The following is a 13,338-nucleotide window of genomic DNA, read 5'->3' on the forward strand; positions in this document are numbered from 1 at the left end:
TTTTCCCTCTTACTAGCTCTGACTTAGCTGATAGCTACTTTGAGGAAAAATGTACTTACTATGACTGTGATATGTGATTGTCCCACCTAGCTATCTTAAGATGAATGTACTAACTGTAAGTGACTCTGTTTAAGAGTGTCTGCTAAATGACTACAATGTAAAGGTAAAATTAAAAAATCCATTTCATATCTATAGGCTACAATGAGATTTCCTGCATTTATCAAAGTCCCATCAGGTAGCCTGATTTCAGATGTGTCCATGTAAAACAGGATTATTACAGAAACGTTCTAGTCATCTATTGTGGTTAGTCAATCACATTATTGTGTGAATGTAACCGTTAATAAATCATCAAATGTAATCCATAACTGCAAGCTTAACAGTGCCCTTTATTGAATCAAGAAGATATTTGACAGGAAATACTTTTTGTTTGCAAACATTGCATGTCCATAGACAATTGAATGACATTTCTTAAAACACTTATCTCTGATCTAGTTTATAAATGTGACATAACAGACACTTATACCATGCTCCCCACAAAGCGCAGGTGATGTCATCAAACACACAAGAAGAACTACCTCCTTTCTCTCATACACACACACAAAGCATCCTCAATTTAGAGGATACTCACTGTGAATCTCACCAAAGATGACATTTTTGCCTTCAAAAGGAGCAAAATAACAGTGACACACCATTGTAGAATAAGGCATGTGTAAGATGTAATTTGTCTTTAAGTTTTCTCATGTCCTGGATGAACTTACCGTTGCACTTTCAGTTAACAGTTTCCCAGTGGGACTCATCTGGTCCCATTCTAATCCCCCAAACTAATTTTACCGCAAACAACAACCGTTAAACTGACAGGGGTGGCATTTTGGTCACACTTTAAGACACAGGTTCGATCATCCATCCTCTAGCGCATACTCAGTGTTAAGACTTAATGGATTGTAGTTCAGTAACAAACTTGCTTCAGTTAAAAAAAGACGAGGTTATCATTTAATACTGGAACTTTTACAACAAACATTCCCCTGAAAAATATATTATACAAAACATCATAATAACAAAAACTCCCCAAATAAAACAGTGAAAATTGGTGCACGATCCAGTGATGAGAGCAACATAAGACACCAATAAATAGCCAGTGTTCACATAGTCAGTAGCCTCTGCGTCACGGTAGATAGACATACTCCTTTCCTGACGCCCTGTCCCCAATCTCCCCGCACACACAGGTTCCCTTCCAATTAAAAAAAAAGGTGAAATATAAAAGCATCTTCTTTATATCATGTCAAAAAAGTACATAAATAAAAAATAAAAAAAAACAGTTCTTGTCGTTAGTATAAAAATTGGTAATAAAAAAGGAGAATCTTCAGTCAGGTCCGATGTTCTTGTCCATTTAAAAGTTTTTTTATTTTGTTTTCATATTGTCTTCTGTCCACTCTACTTAAACTGGTTAGGGATAAGTCCCATCTGAGAATGCAAACTCATTGGAGGACTGGAGATGCCCTCTGACCAATCAGACATATTGGAATGTGGAGAGGAGCTAGACCATTGGTCAGGGGATCCGGGTGAGGGAGTTAGAAAGGGGTGGTCAGGCACCTGCAGCTGGTGATTGGGTGTGTTGTCTATTGGGCCGGAATAGCTGTGCTGGGAGGGTGGGGTGAGGAACTGTGTGCCGAGAATCTGGGTCTCCTGGGGGAGGATGGTGTGGATGGGGATCGAGCGACCCACCCCGTTGCCCTGCTGCAGGTCCGAGCCGCTCAGCTCGCTGCTCAGGAAACTCTGGTTCAGGACCTGGCCAGCCGTGGTGGAGTTGGAGTTCTGGTGCTGGAGCTGCGGGTTCTGCCGGGAGTGCATCTGCTGCATGAGGTGGGGCGGCGTGCCCAGATGGCTGGTCTGCAGGCCCTGGTAGCCCATGATCCGGGACAGGGTGGCAGTGGGGACCCCGCGGAGGGGAGCCATCATACCATGGGACATGGGAAGGCCTTGGTTAAAGCCACCCTGCTGCCCGAGACCCGGGTGTATCCTGGAGTGCCAATCACACTGTCCTCTTCCCCCAGCTCCGCCCATGGCCATAGTGATGGTTCCCTGGCTGCCGGGGCTGGAAACAGGCAGGTGGGACAGGCGGGGAGGGTTCGGGTCAAAGGGCATACGCCCCATGTCCTGCCCCTTGCCCATGCCCATCTGACCAACGTGGCTGTCTCCACTGCCTTGCAGGTGGTTGAACGACATGGGAGGAGACTGCTGGAATGGCGATGTCATTGGTGGCGACGCCACGTCGGACAGGTACCCGTGGGGCGACTCCAGGGAGTCGACGGGCGAGAGAACGGCTGAGCTGTCCAGCAGACTGCCCTTCCCATCCAGGGACTTCTTCTTCCGTATCCTCATATCTTTGCCACCATCCTTCCCTCCAGAGCCTGGCTTGCGGACCTTCTTGCCCGGGGCGGTGGGCTTGAGGCTGCCCAGGTATCCGTTGGGGGAGCACAGAGGAGGAGACAGGTTAGTGGCGCTCAGGGTCCCATTATGGAGCCCTGGGCTCCTCACCAGGTTGTATTCATCGAGCAGACGGATGATGTCATGGTGCATTCGCTCCTGGGCGATGTCCCGGGGCAGCTGGTCCAGGTGGTCGGTGATCTCACGGTTGGCAAAGTGCTCCAGCAGTATCTTGGCCGTCTCATAACTGCCCTCTCTGGCTGCCAGAAAGAGAGGAGTTTCCTCCTAGAGAGACAGCAAACAGTGTGTGAGAAAATGTTTGTACAATACTTTATTTTACATTCGATTGTGATTATTCTTTGATCCCTTGAACAATGGTGGCATTTACTGGAATGGCATTGCACCACAATGAGCGTTTAGTATTTTTTTCCAACATTTCGAAATACACCATTGAGCATATAACAATTACACACATAACTACACAAGTTGGCAAATAGTAGTTTCACTAGTGTGTCAACTAGTGTGATATGTAAGAGCCATGTTTGTGTTATCCATGTTTTTCACCTTATTGTTCTGCATGTCTTTGTTGGCGCCATTCTTCAACAACACCATGGCAGCATCCACGTTGTTGACAGCTGAAGCCCAATGAAGGGCAGATTTACCTGGATAAGAAATTAAAATAAATAAAAGGATGGATCATTTAATGCAAAAGCAAATAACCTGCACATTCCTAGACCATAAGGGCCATAGGCCATGAAGATTGGTCAGCCGGTTGACCTTTTGTGACTAGGGGGCAGTATTTTCATTTTTGGAAAAATAACGTTCCCGTAGTAAACGGGATATTTTGTCAGGACAAGATGCTAGAATATGCATATAATTGACAGCTTAGGATAGAAAACACTCTAAAGTTGCAAAACTGTAAAAATATTGTCTGTGAGTATAACAGAACTGATGTTGCAGGCGAAAGCCTGAGAAAAATCCAAACAGGAAGGGACTCTTATTTAGAAGGCTCTGCGTTCCTATGCGTCCCTATTGAGCAGTGAATGGGCTATCAACCAGATTACTTTTTCTATGGCTTCCCTAATGTGTCTAGTGTCACAATACATAGTTTCAGGCTTTTATTTTGAAAAATGAGCCTGAATGCCAACATTGCGTCAGTGGTCAGCTCAAGTCTCTCATAGTGTTTGGTGCGTATCTCTCTCTCCTACTAAGAAGCCACCAGTCCCGGTTGATATATTATCGAATATATATTTGAAAAACACCTTGAGGATTGATTATAAACAACGTTTGCCATGTTTCTGTCGATATTATGGAGCTAATTTTGAATATTTTTCGCCGTTTTCGTGACTGCAATTTCCGGGCAATTTCTCAGCCAAACGTAAAGAACAAATGGTGTTATTTCGCCTACAAAAATAATATTTTGGGTAAAAAGGAACATTTGCTATCTAACTGGGAGTCTCGTGAGTGAAAACATCCGAAGCTCATCAAAGGTAAACGATTTAATTTGATTGCTTTTCTGATTTCCGTGACCAAGTTGCTAGCTGGACAAAATATTTATGTCCGTTGCATTATGCTAATTAGTGTCAGATGATGACAATGGTCCCGTTCACGGGATTGGGTGTCACTAGAGGTTAAGGGCAAATCTCAAATTACACCCATTCCCTTAGTACACTGTGTGGGAGATATGATGTGAACAGAACCAAAGTAAATTCAGTGTAACACGGAACCCAAACCGGCTACGCGCGTGCGCCATCGTGCATAAGTGTATTCCACCAAGCGCGATCACGACACGCAGGTTAAAATATTAAAACAAACTCTGAACCAATTATATTAGTTTGGGGACAGGTGTAAAAACAAACATTTATGGCAATTTAGCTAGCTAATTTGTCCTATTTAAATAGCTTGCTGTTGTTAGCTATTTGTCCTGGGATATAAACATTGAGTTGTTATTTTACCTGAAATGCACAAGGTCCTCTACTCCACAAATTATTCCACACATAACTGAATCGTTTCTAGTCATTTCTCATCCTTCCAGGCCTTTTCTTCTCTTGACCTTCTATTGCGATTGGCAACTTTCATAAATTAGGTGCATTACCGCCACTGACCTCATCTTCAGTCACCCACGTGGGTATAACCAATGAGGAGATGGCACGTGGGTACCTGCTTATATAAACCAATGAGGAGATGGGAGAGGCAGGACTTGCAGCGCAATCTGCGTCACAAATAGAACTGACTTCTATTTTAGCCCTTGGCGACACCGACGTTCGTTGGCGCGCGCAGTATGGGTGCAATAATTGAAGTATATATAGATTTCTACATTTATTTTGCAACGCTCGCGTCACAGTGTGGTCAGCCTGTAACCTACCAAAGTCATCGATGGCGTTGGCATCAGCATGGCAGTTGATAAGCTCATCCACCATGCCTTCCACAGCCAATCGGGCAGCCAGGATCAGAGGAGTTGTTCCATCATGCATGCGGGCGTCAAGATCAGTTGCCCGGTTCCGGATCAGAATCTGAACGAAAAGACAGACACCTTTAGTGAACATGTACAGTACAGGCTAAATCTGAGAGCAAAGTCCAAATGCTTAACTGGTAATAGGGAATGCTACATATGGCATCGTGTATATAATAGCATTTTCAATTCTCGGAAATGCACCGTTTTGCACATGCTATAGAAAAGCATTTTGATAGTCCACAAATGAAAAGTGGCATATAAAATGAATATATTTACTATTTCAGAGTAGCACTATGCTAAGTATGTAGCACTACTAGAGTACTGTAGTAGTATAGAGAACTCTGGTACCTGGAATACTCCCTGTGCGTCTGCAGCAACAGCAGCATGCAGTGGAGTGCGCCCCATGTTGTCCTGGACATTGGCGTCGGCGGTGGACTCCAGCAGTCGCTTGGCGGCGTCGGAACGGGCGTAGCGGGCGGCCAGGTGAAGAGCGGTCTCGCCGGTTCGGTCCGTCTGGTTGTGCAGGTTGGCGCCCTGGTAGATGAAGTCAGAGATGATCTCAGCCGAAGGGTCCTCCTCCTCCTCACTGTTCCCCGTCTCCAAGCCTCCTCCGCTGCACGATGCGATCATTAGAGGAGTGAAACCATCTGAGAGATGGGAATTAGATAGAGAGAAAACACACACATTAGGACAAAGGGCAAATACTGAGTGGCACTCCAGTCTCCTTTTCACCTCACTTAACACCTGATTTACTTAACAATAGGTGGGCATGGTGGTGTGGGCCTTTGCTCTTTTGTTTTAGTTATTGCTCCTCAAGCAAGGGGGGAGGCCAATATCATCACAAATTCACATCAGACCAACTCATTGAATGCCCTACTCCTTGAAGTTTGCAGTTGTGTCTAACAAACATTATTTTTCTCATAACATATTTATTTACCCTTTAGTGTGTGCACTTTCAATTTATTTATACGTGGGATATCCCATTTCTACAGGATTCATTTTTTTTGTATCACTGGAGGACATCTTTAATGTTACTTCTAAACAAGTCATGTGACATGGGGGTATGACAGAGACACTATATAGGCCCCCCATATCAGACGTCCTCCAGCTACTCCATCCAAGAGGGGGATATCAACCATTTCCAGGCCCAGGGACATGTACTAGTCTGTGGCGACCTAAATGCCAGAACTGGACAAGAACCTGACACTGTCAGCACACAGGATGACAAACACCTACCTGGAGGTGACAGCATTCCCTCCCCCACATGCCCCACTTGGCACAACTGCGACAAAAACGGGTCACAACTCCTGCAGCTCTGTCAGATGCTGGGTAAGTACAAAGTCAACGGTAGGCTTCAAGGGGACTCTTATGGTAGGTACATATATAGCTCATCTCTTGGCAGTAGTACTGTAGACTACTTTATCACTGACCTCAACCCAGAGTCTCTCAGAGCGTTCAGTCAGTCCAGTGACACGTTTATCAGATCACAGCAAAATCACACTCCTTGAACAGAGCTTAGCCCAATCATGAGGCATCAAAGCCAAAGGAACTGAATAATATTAACAAATGCTATAGACTGAAGGAAAATAGTGTAGAAATCTACCCCAAATTTTTTTTGGCAATAACAAATTCAATCCCTTCTAGACAACCTGGACAAAATGTTTCGCTGTAATAATGAAGGTGAATACTTGGCAGTAGCAAGCCTAAACAGTATATTTGACCTCTCAGCTTCCCTACCAAATCTAAAAATGTCAAGCAGACAACCTAAGAAAATGAACAGCAATGACAAATAGTTTGATGAAGAATACCTAAGAAAGAAATGGAGAAACCTGTCTAACCATAAACATAGAGACCCAGAAAATCTGAGCCTACGCCTTCACTATGGTGAATCACTAAAACTATACAGAAATACACTACGGAAAAAGAAGGAACACCACGTCAGAAATCAGCTCAATGTAATTGAAGAATCCATAGAATCGAACCACTTCTGGGAAAATTGGAAAACTCCAAAACAAAACAGTTATCTATCCAAAACAGAGATGTATGGATAAACCACTTCTCCAATCTTTTGACTCAATAACAAGGAACAAACAGCAAAAACATATACATGATCAAATAAAAATCTTAGAATCAACTATTAAAGACTACACTGGATTCTTCAATTACATTGAATGAACTACAGGACAAAAATATACAAACCCTCCAACCCCAAAAGGCCTGTGGGGTTGATGGTATCCTAAATGAAATGATAAAATATACAGACCACAAATTCCAATTGGCTATACTTAAACTCTTTAACATCATCCTCAGCTCTGGCATATTCCACAATATTCGGAACCAAGACTGATCACCCCAATCCACAAAAGTGGAGACAAACTACCGTGGGATATGCGTCAACAGCAACCTTGGGGAAAATCCTCTGCATTATCATTAACAGCAGACTCATACATTTCCTCAGCAAAAAAATTTACTGAGCAAATGTACTGAGTAAATACATGTCAAATTGGCTTTTTACCAAATTACCGTACGACAGACCATGTGTTCACCCTGCACACCCTAATTGACAAACAAACCAAAATAAAGGCAAAGTCACGCAGATGAGCAGGGACCCTGGGCATCTTCTTTTGGTGTTTTTCAGAGTCAGTGGAAAGGCCTCTTTAGTGTCCTAGGTTTTCATAATTGTTTTCATAACATAATTGTCTACCGTCTGTAAATTGTTAGTGTCTTAACGACTGTTCCACAGGTGCATGTTCATTAATTGTTTATGGTTCATTGAGCAAGCATGGAAAACAGTGTTTAAACCCTTTACAATGAAGATCTGTGAAGTTATTTGGATTTTTACGAATTGTCTTTGAAAGACAGGGTCCTGAAAAAGGGGTGTTTCTTTTTTTGCTGAGTTAATTTCCCTCAGATTACACAGACACAAAGAATAAAACTGGATAAACTCCCATATCTATTGGTTGAAATACCACAGTGTGCCATCACAGCAGCAAGATCTGTGACCTGTTGCCACAAGAAAAGGACAACCAGTGAAGAACAAACACCTTTGTAAATAAAACCTATATTTATGTTTATTTATTTTTCCTTTTGTACTTTAACTATTTGCATATCATTACAATACTGTATATATTCAGAATATGACATTTTAAATGTCTTTATTGTTTTGGAACTTTTGAAAGTGTAATGTTTACTGTTAATTTTTTATTTCACTTTTGTTAATTATCTATTTCACTTGCTTTGGCAATGTAAACACATGTTTCCCATGCCAATAAATCCCATAAATTGAATTGAATTGAGAGACAGAGAGAGAAGAGAGAAAAGGGAGTGAATGTATACAGTACCATTCAAAAGTTTGGACACACCTACTAATTCAAGGGTTTTGAAAAAACACATGGAATCATGTAGTAACCAAAAAAGTGTTAAACAAATCAAAATATATTTTATATTTTGAGATTCTTCAAAGAAACCACCCTTTGCCTTGATGACAGAAACCTGGAATGCTTTTCCAACAGTATTGAAGGAGTTCCCACATATGCTGAGCACGTGTTGGCTGCTCTTCCTTCACTCTGCGGTCCAACTCATCCCAAACCATCTCAATTGGGTTGAGGTCGGGTGATTGTGGAGGCCAGGTCATCTGATGAAGCACTCCATCACGGTCCTTGGTCAAATAGCCCTTACACAGGCTGGAGGTGTGTTGGGTCATTGTCCTGTTGAAAAACAAATGATAGTCCCACTAAGCGCAAACCAGATGGGATGGCATATCGCTACAGAATGCTGTGGTAGCCATGCTGGTTAAGTGTGCCTTGAATTCTAAATAAATCACTGACAGTGTCACCAGCAAAGCATCCCCACACCATCACACCTCCTCCTCCATGCTTCACGGTGGGAACTACACATGTGGAGAGATCATCCGTTCACCTACTCTGTGGCTCACAAAGACACAGCGGTTGGAACCAAATATCTCAAATTTGGACTCTAGACCAAAGGACAGATTTCCACAGGTCTAATGTCCATTGATTGTGTTTCTTGGCCCAAGCAAGTCTCTTGTTCTTATTGATGTCCTTTAGTAGTGTTTCTTTGCAGCAATTCAACCATGAAGGCCTGATTGACGCAGTCCCCTCTAAACAGTTGATGTTGAGATGTGTCTGTTACTTGAACTCTGTGAAGAATTTATTTGGGCTGCAATTTCTAAAGCTGGTCACTCTAGTGAACTTATCCTCTGCAGCAGAGGTAACTCTGCGTCTTCCTTTCCTATGGCGGTCCTCATGAGAGCCAGTTTTCATAGCGCTTGATTGATTTTGCAACTGAAATTGAAGAAACTTTAAAAGTTCATGACAATTTCTGGATTTACTGACCTTCCTGTCTTGACGGACTGTCATTTCTCTTTGCTTATTTGAGCTGTTCTTGCCATAATATGGACTTGGTATTTAACCAAATAGAGCTATCTGCTGCATTCCACTCCTACCATGTCACAACACAACTGATTGGCTCAAACGCATTAAGGAAAGAATTTCCAAAAATGTACTTTTAACAAGGCACACCTGTTAATTGAAATGCATTCCAGGTGACTACCCCATAAAACTGGTTGAGAGAATGCCAAGAGTGTGCAAAGCTGTCATCAAGGCAAAGGGTGGCAACTTTGAAGAATTTCAAATATATTTTGATTTGTTTAACACTTTTATGGTTACTACATGATTCCATATGTGTTATTACATAGTTTGGACGTCTTCACTATTATTATATAGTAAAAACAAAGAAAAACCCTGGAATGAGTAGATGTGTCCAAACTTTTGACTGGTACTGTATATAGAGATAAAAAAGAGCATAGGGAGATCCTCACACACCTGGGCCTCGGACATTGACGTCCATGCAGTCATTCTCGATCTCTCCCTGGGGAGGCGTGGGGGCGATGGAAGGGATCCGCAGGTCAGCCGCGTCCAGGTGTTGCTGGGTCCACTGTCTGTGGTCAGTGCGGTCACCTAGGTCCAACACGGCCTGCTCCTCAAACTAACACAGAGACAAACATGGTCCATCAACTATCGTACAAAATATTTTTTTTAAACGACTACAGGGCAACACAATCTCTGTGACCACACAATACACATTATGTAGGCAAAGGCAATTATGTGTTTATGTATTTAACATTAATTCAACAATTTCCAGATGTGTACACAATTTTACACATTTAGTGGTTGTACATGGTCTGTATAGGTTTCAGATGCTCTCTTACCCTAAAGCGTCTCGAGTCTGGCTCCTCCTCTCCCCACAATCCATTCTGGTTGTCGTCCATCAGAGAAATGTCCAAAATGTTCTTCAGTGGCCTGATGGACATAGAAAAGACAAGTTAGACAGCCACACATGAAAACACACACACACACACACACACACACACACACACACACACACACACACACACACACACACATACTTGAGTCCCACAGAGTCCTCTCCTACGGGCTCTCTGCGTTTCTTCTTGCTGGGCTCAGAAACTTTGAAGCCCTCAGGGAACCATAGCTGTCCGTGCTCCCGTCGGCGTTTACGTGACACCAGCACCCCCAGGCAGATGAAGCCCAGTACAGCCAGCCCCAGGAACACCACGTACATTGGGTATAGCTCAGAGGATGCAGGGGTGGGCTGCACACCTGGGAGAGAGGGGCAGGGAGAGTACAGCATGTCAGAATGGGGACAACTGTTGTACTATGTATGTAATTCTTACAGTTGAAGTCGGAAGTTTACACTTAGGTCGGAGTCATTAAAACTTGTTTTTCAACCAATCCACAAATTTCTTGTTAACAAACTATAGTTTTGGCAAGTGGGTTAGGACATCTACTTTGTGCATGACACAAGTCATTTTTCCAACAATTGTTTACAGAGATTATTTCACTGTATCACAATTCCAGTGGGTCAGAAGTGTACATACACTAAGTTGACTGTGCCTTTAAACAGCTTGGAAAATTCCAGAAAATGATGTCATGGCTTCAGAAGCTTCTGATAGGCTAATTGACATCATTTGAGTCAATTGGAGGTGTACCTGTGGATGTATTTCAAAGCCTACCTTCAAACTCAGTGCCTCTTTGCTTGACATCATGGGAAAATCAAAGAAAAATAGCCAAGTCCTCAGAATTTTTTGTTGTTGACCTCCACAAGTCTGGTTCATCCTTGGGAGCAATTTCCAAATGCCTGAAGGTACCATGTTCATCTGTACAAACAATATTACGCAAGTATAAACACCATGGGAGCACGCAGCCATCATACCGCTCAGGAAGGAGATTCTGTCTCCTAGAGATGAACATACTTTGGTGGGGAAAGTGCAAATCAATCCCAGAACAGCAGCAAAGGACCTTGTGAAAATGCTGGAGGAAACAGGTACAAAATAATCTATATTCACAGTAAAACGAGTCCTATATATTGACATAACCTGAAAGGCCGCTCAGCAAGGAAGAAGCCACTGCTTCAAAACCGCCATAAAAAAAGACAGACTACGGTTTGCAACTGCACATGGGGACAAAGATCGTACTTTTTGGAGAAATGTCCTCGGGTCTGATGAAACAAAAATAGAACTGTTTGGCCATAATGACCATCATTATGTTTGGAGGGGGAGGCTTGCAAGCCGAAGAACACCATCCCAACTGTGAAGCACGGTGGTGGTAGCATCATGTTGTGGGGGTGCTTTGCTGCAGGAGGGACTGGTGCACTTCACAAAATAGATGGCAACATGAGGGAGGAAAATGATGTGGATATATTGAAGCAACATCTCAAGACATCAGTCATGAAGTAAAAGCTTGGACGCAAATGGGTCTTCCAAATGTTCAATGACCCCCAAGCATACTTCCAAAGTTGTGGCAAAATGGCTTAAGGACAACAAACTCAAGGTATTGGAGTGGCCATCACAAAGCCCTGACCTCAATCCTATAGAAAATGTGTGGGCAGATCTGAAAAAGCGTGTGCGAGCAAGGAGGCCTATAAACCTGACTCAGTTACACCAGCTCTGTCAGGAGGAATGGGCCAAAATTCACCCAACTTATTGTGGGTGTGGAAGGCTTCCCGAAACATTTGACCCAAGTTAAACAATGTAAAGGCAATGCTACCAAATACTAATTGAGTGTATGTAAACTTCTGACCCACTGGGAATGTGATGAAAGAAATAAAAGCTCAAATAAAATCACCCTCTACTATTATTCTGACAATTCACATTCTTAAAATAAAGTGGTGATACTAACACTAAGACAGGGGATTTTTACTATGATTAAATGTCAGTGAAACTGTGTTTAAATGTATTTGGCTAAGGTGTATGTAAACTTCCGACATTAACTGTATGTGTTCTACGTCGGTCTGTGAATATCTGTATATTGGCATGCTGTATGACACACATTTTCCTAATGGATACATATAAAGTCACCATCATCATCTAAATCACAAGCATTAAAGTAGTTAGTCTATTTTCATAATTTCATAGTCATATTTTATGAAGGAGAGACATTTTTTAATGGAGAATATTTCAGCTTGAGAGACTATATGTTGGTACTTACTGGTGACTGCCTCGATGTAAGGAACATTGAGGTTCCCGCTGGAGGCCAGCGCTCCCAGGAACGCGGCGACGTCGGTGGCGCTCTGGAAGCATTCCGTGGACTGCTGGTAGCACTGGCGGTTATCAATCTCCAGGTATACCACCGACCTATCAGCGAAGGGGAGAGTTAATTCAACCAATAATAGGGAAGGAAAGGATTCACTTGAACAATCAGGTCAACTTCTGACTCTCCTCTCAAATATCTAATCTAAGGAAAATTCTTTGGAAAGACTCAACATGTAATGTCTGAGTGAGTGAGCGAGCGAGTGAGTGAGCGACTGTGGGTGCATTCGTGTGTGCATCATTGAATGCGTGTGACTGAGCAATCAATGTATAACAAAATGAACAAGTGTGTGTACCTACCCTTTGACCTGCATGAGGTCCAATTCTCGGCGCTGGCGGGGCAGGTTCACCATGGACCCCACGCTCTCCTTCACCTGGCCGAGCATGTTGGCCGGCACGACCGCCCAGTCAGGCCAGCTGTCGGTGGAACGCTTCACGTTGTGCTTGGCCAGCTCCTGCTCGCTGCCATAGTAAGGGAACACCATGGGCTCTCCGTTTGCGTCGCGCCGGAACACCACGTTGGTGTGCAAAACGCTGCTGAGCTCACGGAGGAACGTGGACAAACCATTTTTTAGCTGCTCGGGGGGGATGTGGACCACAAGGACCAGGTGGCCGTCAGCTAGCTTCTCGGGCATGTTGTTGGCGCAGTCCAGGCCGTCCCACTCGCACTCTGCGTTGTTACAGCCCTGGTCGCAGTGGCCGTCCGCGTAGTGGTCCTTACAGTACTGGTCATACAGCGGGCTGGGGAGATTAACATGGTCAATATTAGGATTAGCACTTAAGTTAACTAAAGACAGAGGACTTGGATGAGGTCGCCATGTAGATAGAA

The 13,338-nt window shown here is 43.4% G+C and overlaps 1 protein-coding gene across 1 annotated transcript in view; it reads right to left on the reverse strand.

Moving 5' to 3' along the window:
• Nucleotides 1–366: 366 nt before the first annotated feature.
• LOC109882970 (neurogenic locus notch homolog protein 1) overlaps nucleotides 367–13,338 on the reverse strand; it is a 70,626-nt gene continuing 57,654 nt past the window's right edge. The window contains exons 26-34 of the mRNA XM_020475043.2: nucleotides 12,810–13,250; nucleotides 12,409–12,554; nucleotides 10,308–10,521; nucleotides 10,110–10,200; nucleotides 9,724–9,886; nucleotides 5,228–5,526; nucleotides 4,790–4,937; nucleotides 2,989–3,086; nucleotides 367–2,709 (exon numbers count right to left, since the gene is read on the reverse strand). Of these exons, the coding sequence (XP_020330632.1) occupies nucleotides 1,432–2,709; nucleotides 2,989–3,086; nucleotides 4,790–4,937; nucleotides 5,228–5,526; nucleotides 9,724–9,886; nucleotides 10,110–10,200; nucleotides 10,308–10,521; nucleotides 12,409–12,554; nucleotides 12,810–13,250 (2,878 nt within the window). The 3' untranslated portion in view covers nucleotides 367–1,431. The remainder of the gene's footprint in view (nucleotides 2,710–2,988; nucleotides 3,087–4,789; nucleotides 4,938–5,227; nucleotides 5,527–9,723; nucleotides 9,887–10,109; nucleotides 10,201–10,307; nucleotides 10,522–12,408; nucleotides 12,555–12,809; nucleotides 13,251–13,338) is intronic.

This window comes from Oncorhynchus kisutch, linkage group LG23 (assembly GCF_002021735.2).
Source record: "Oncorhynchus kisutch isolate 150728-3 linkage group LG23, Okis_V2, whole genome shotgun sequence".
NCBI lineage: Eukaryota > Metazoa > Chordata > Actinopteri > Salmoniformes > Salmonidae > Oncorhynchus > Oncorhynchus kisutch.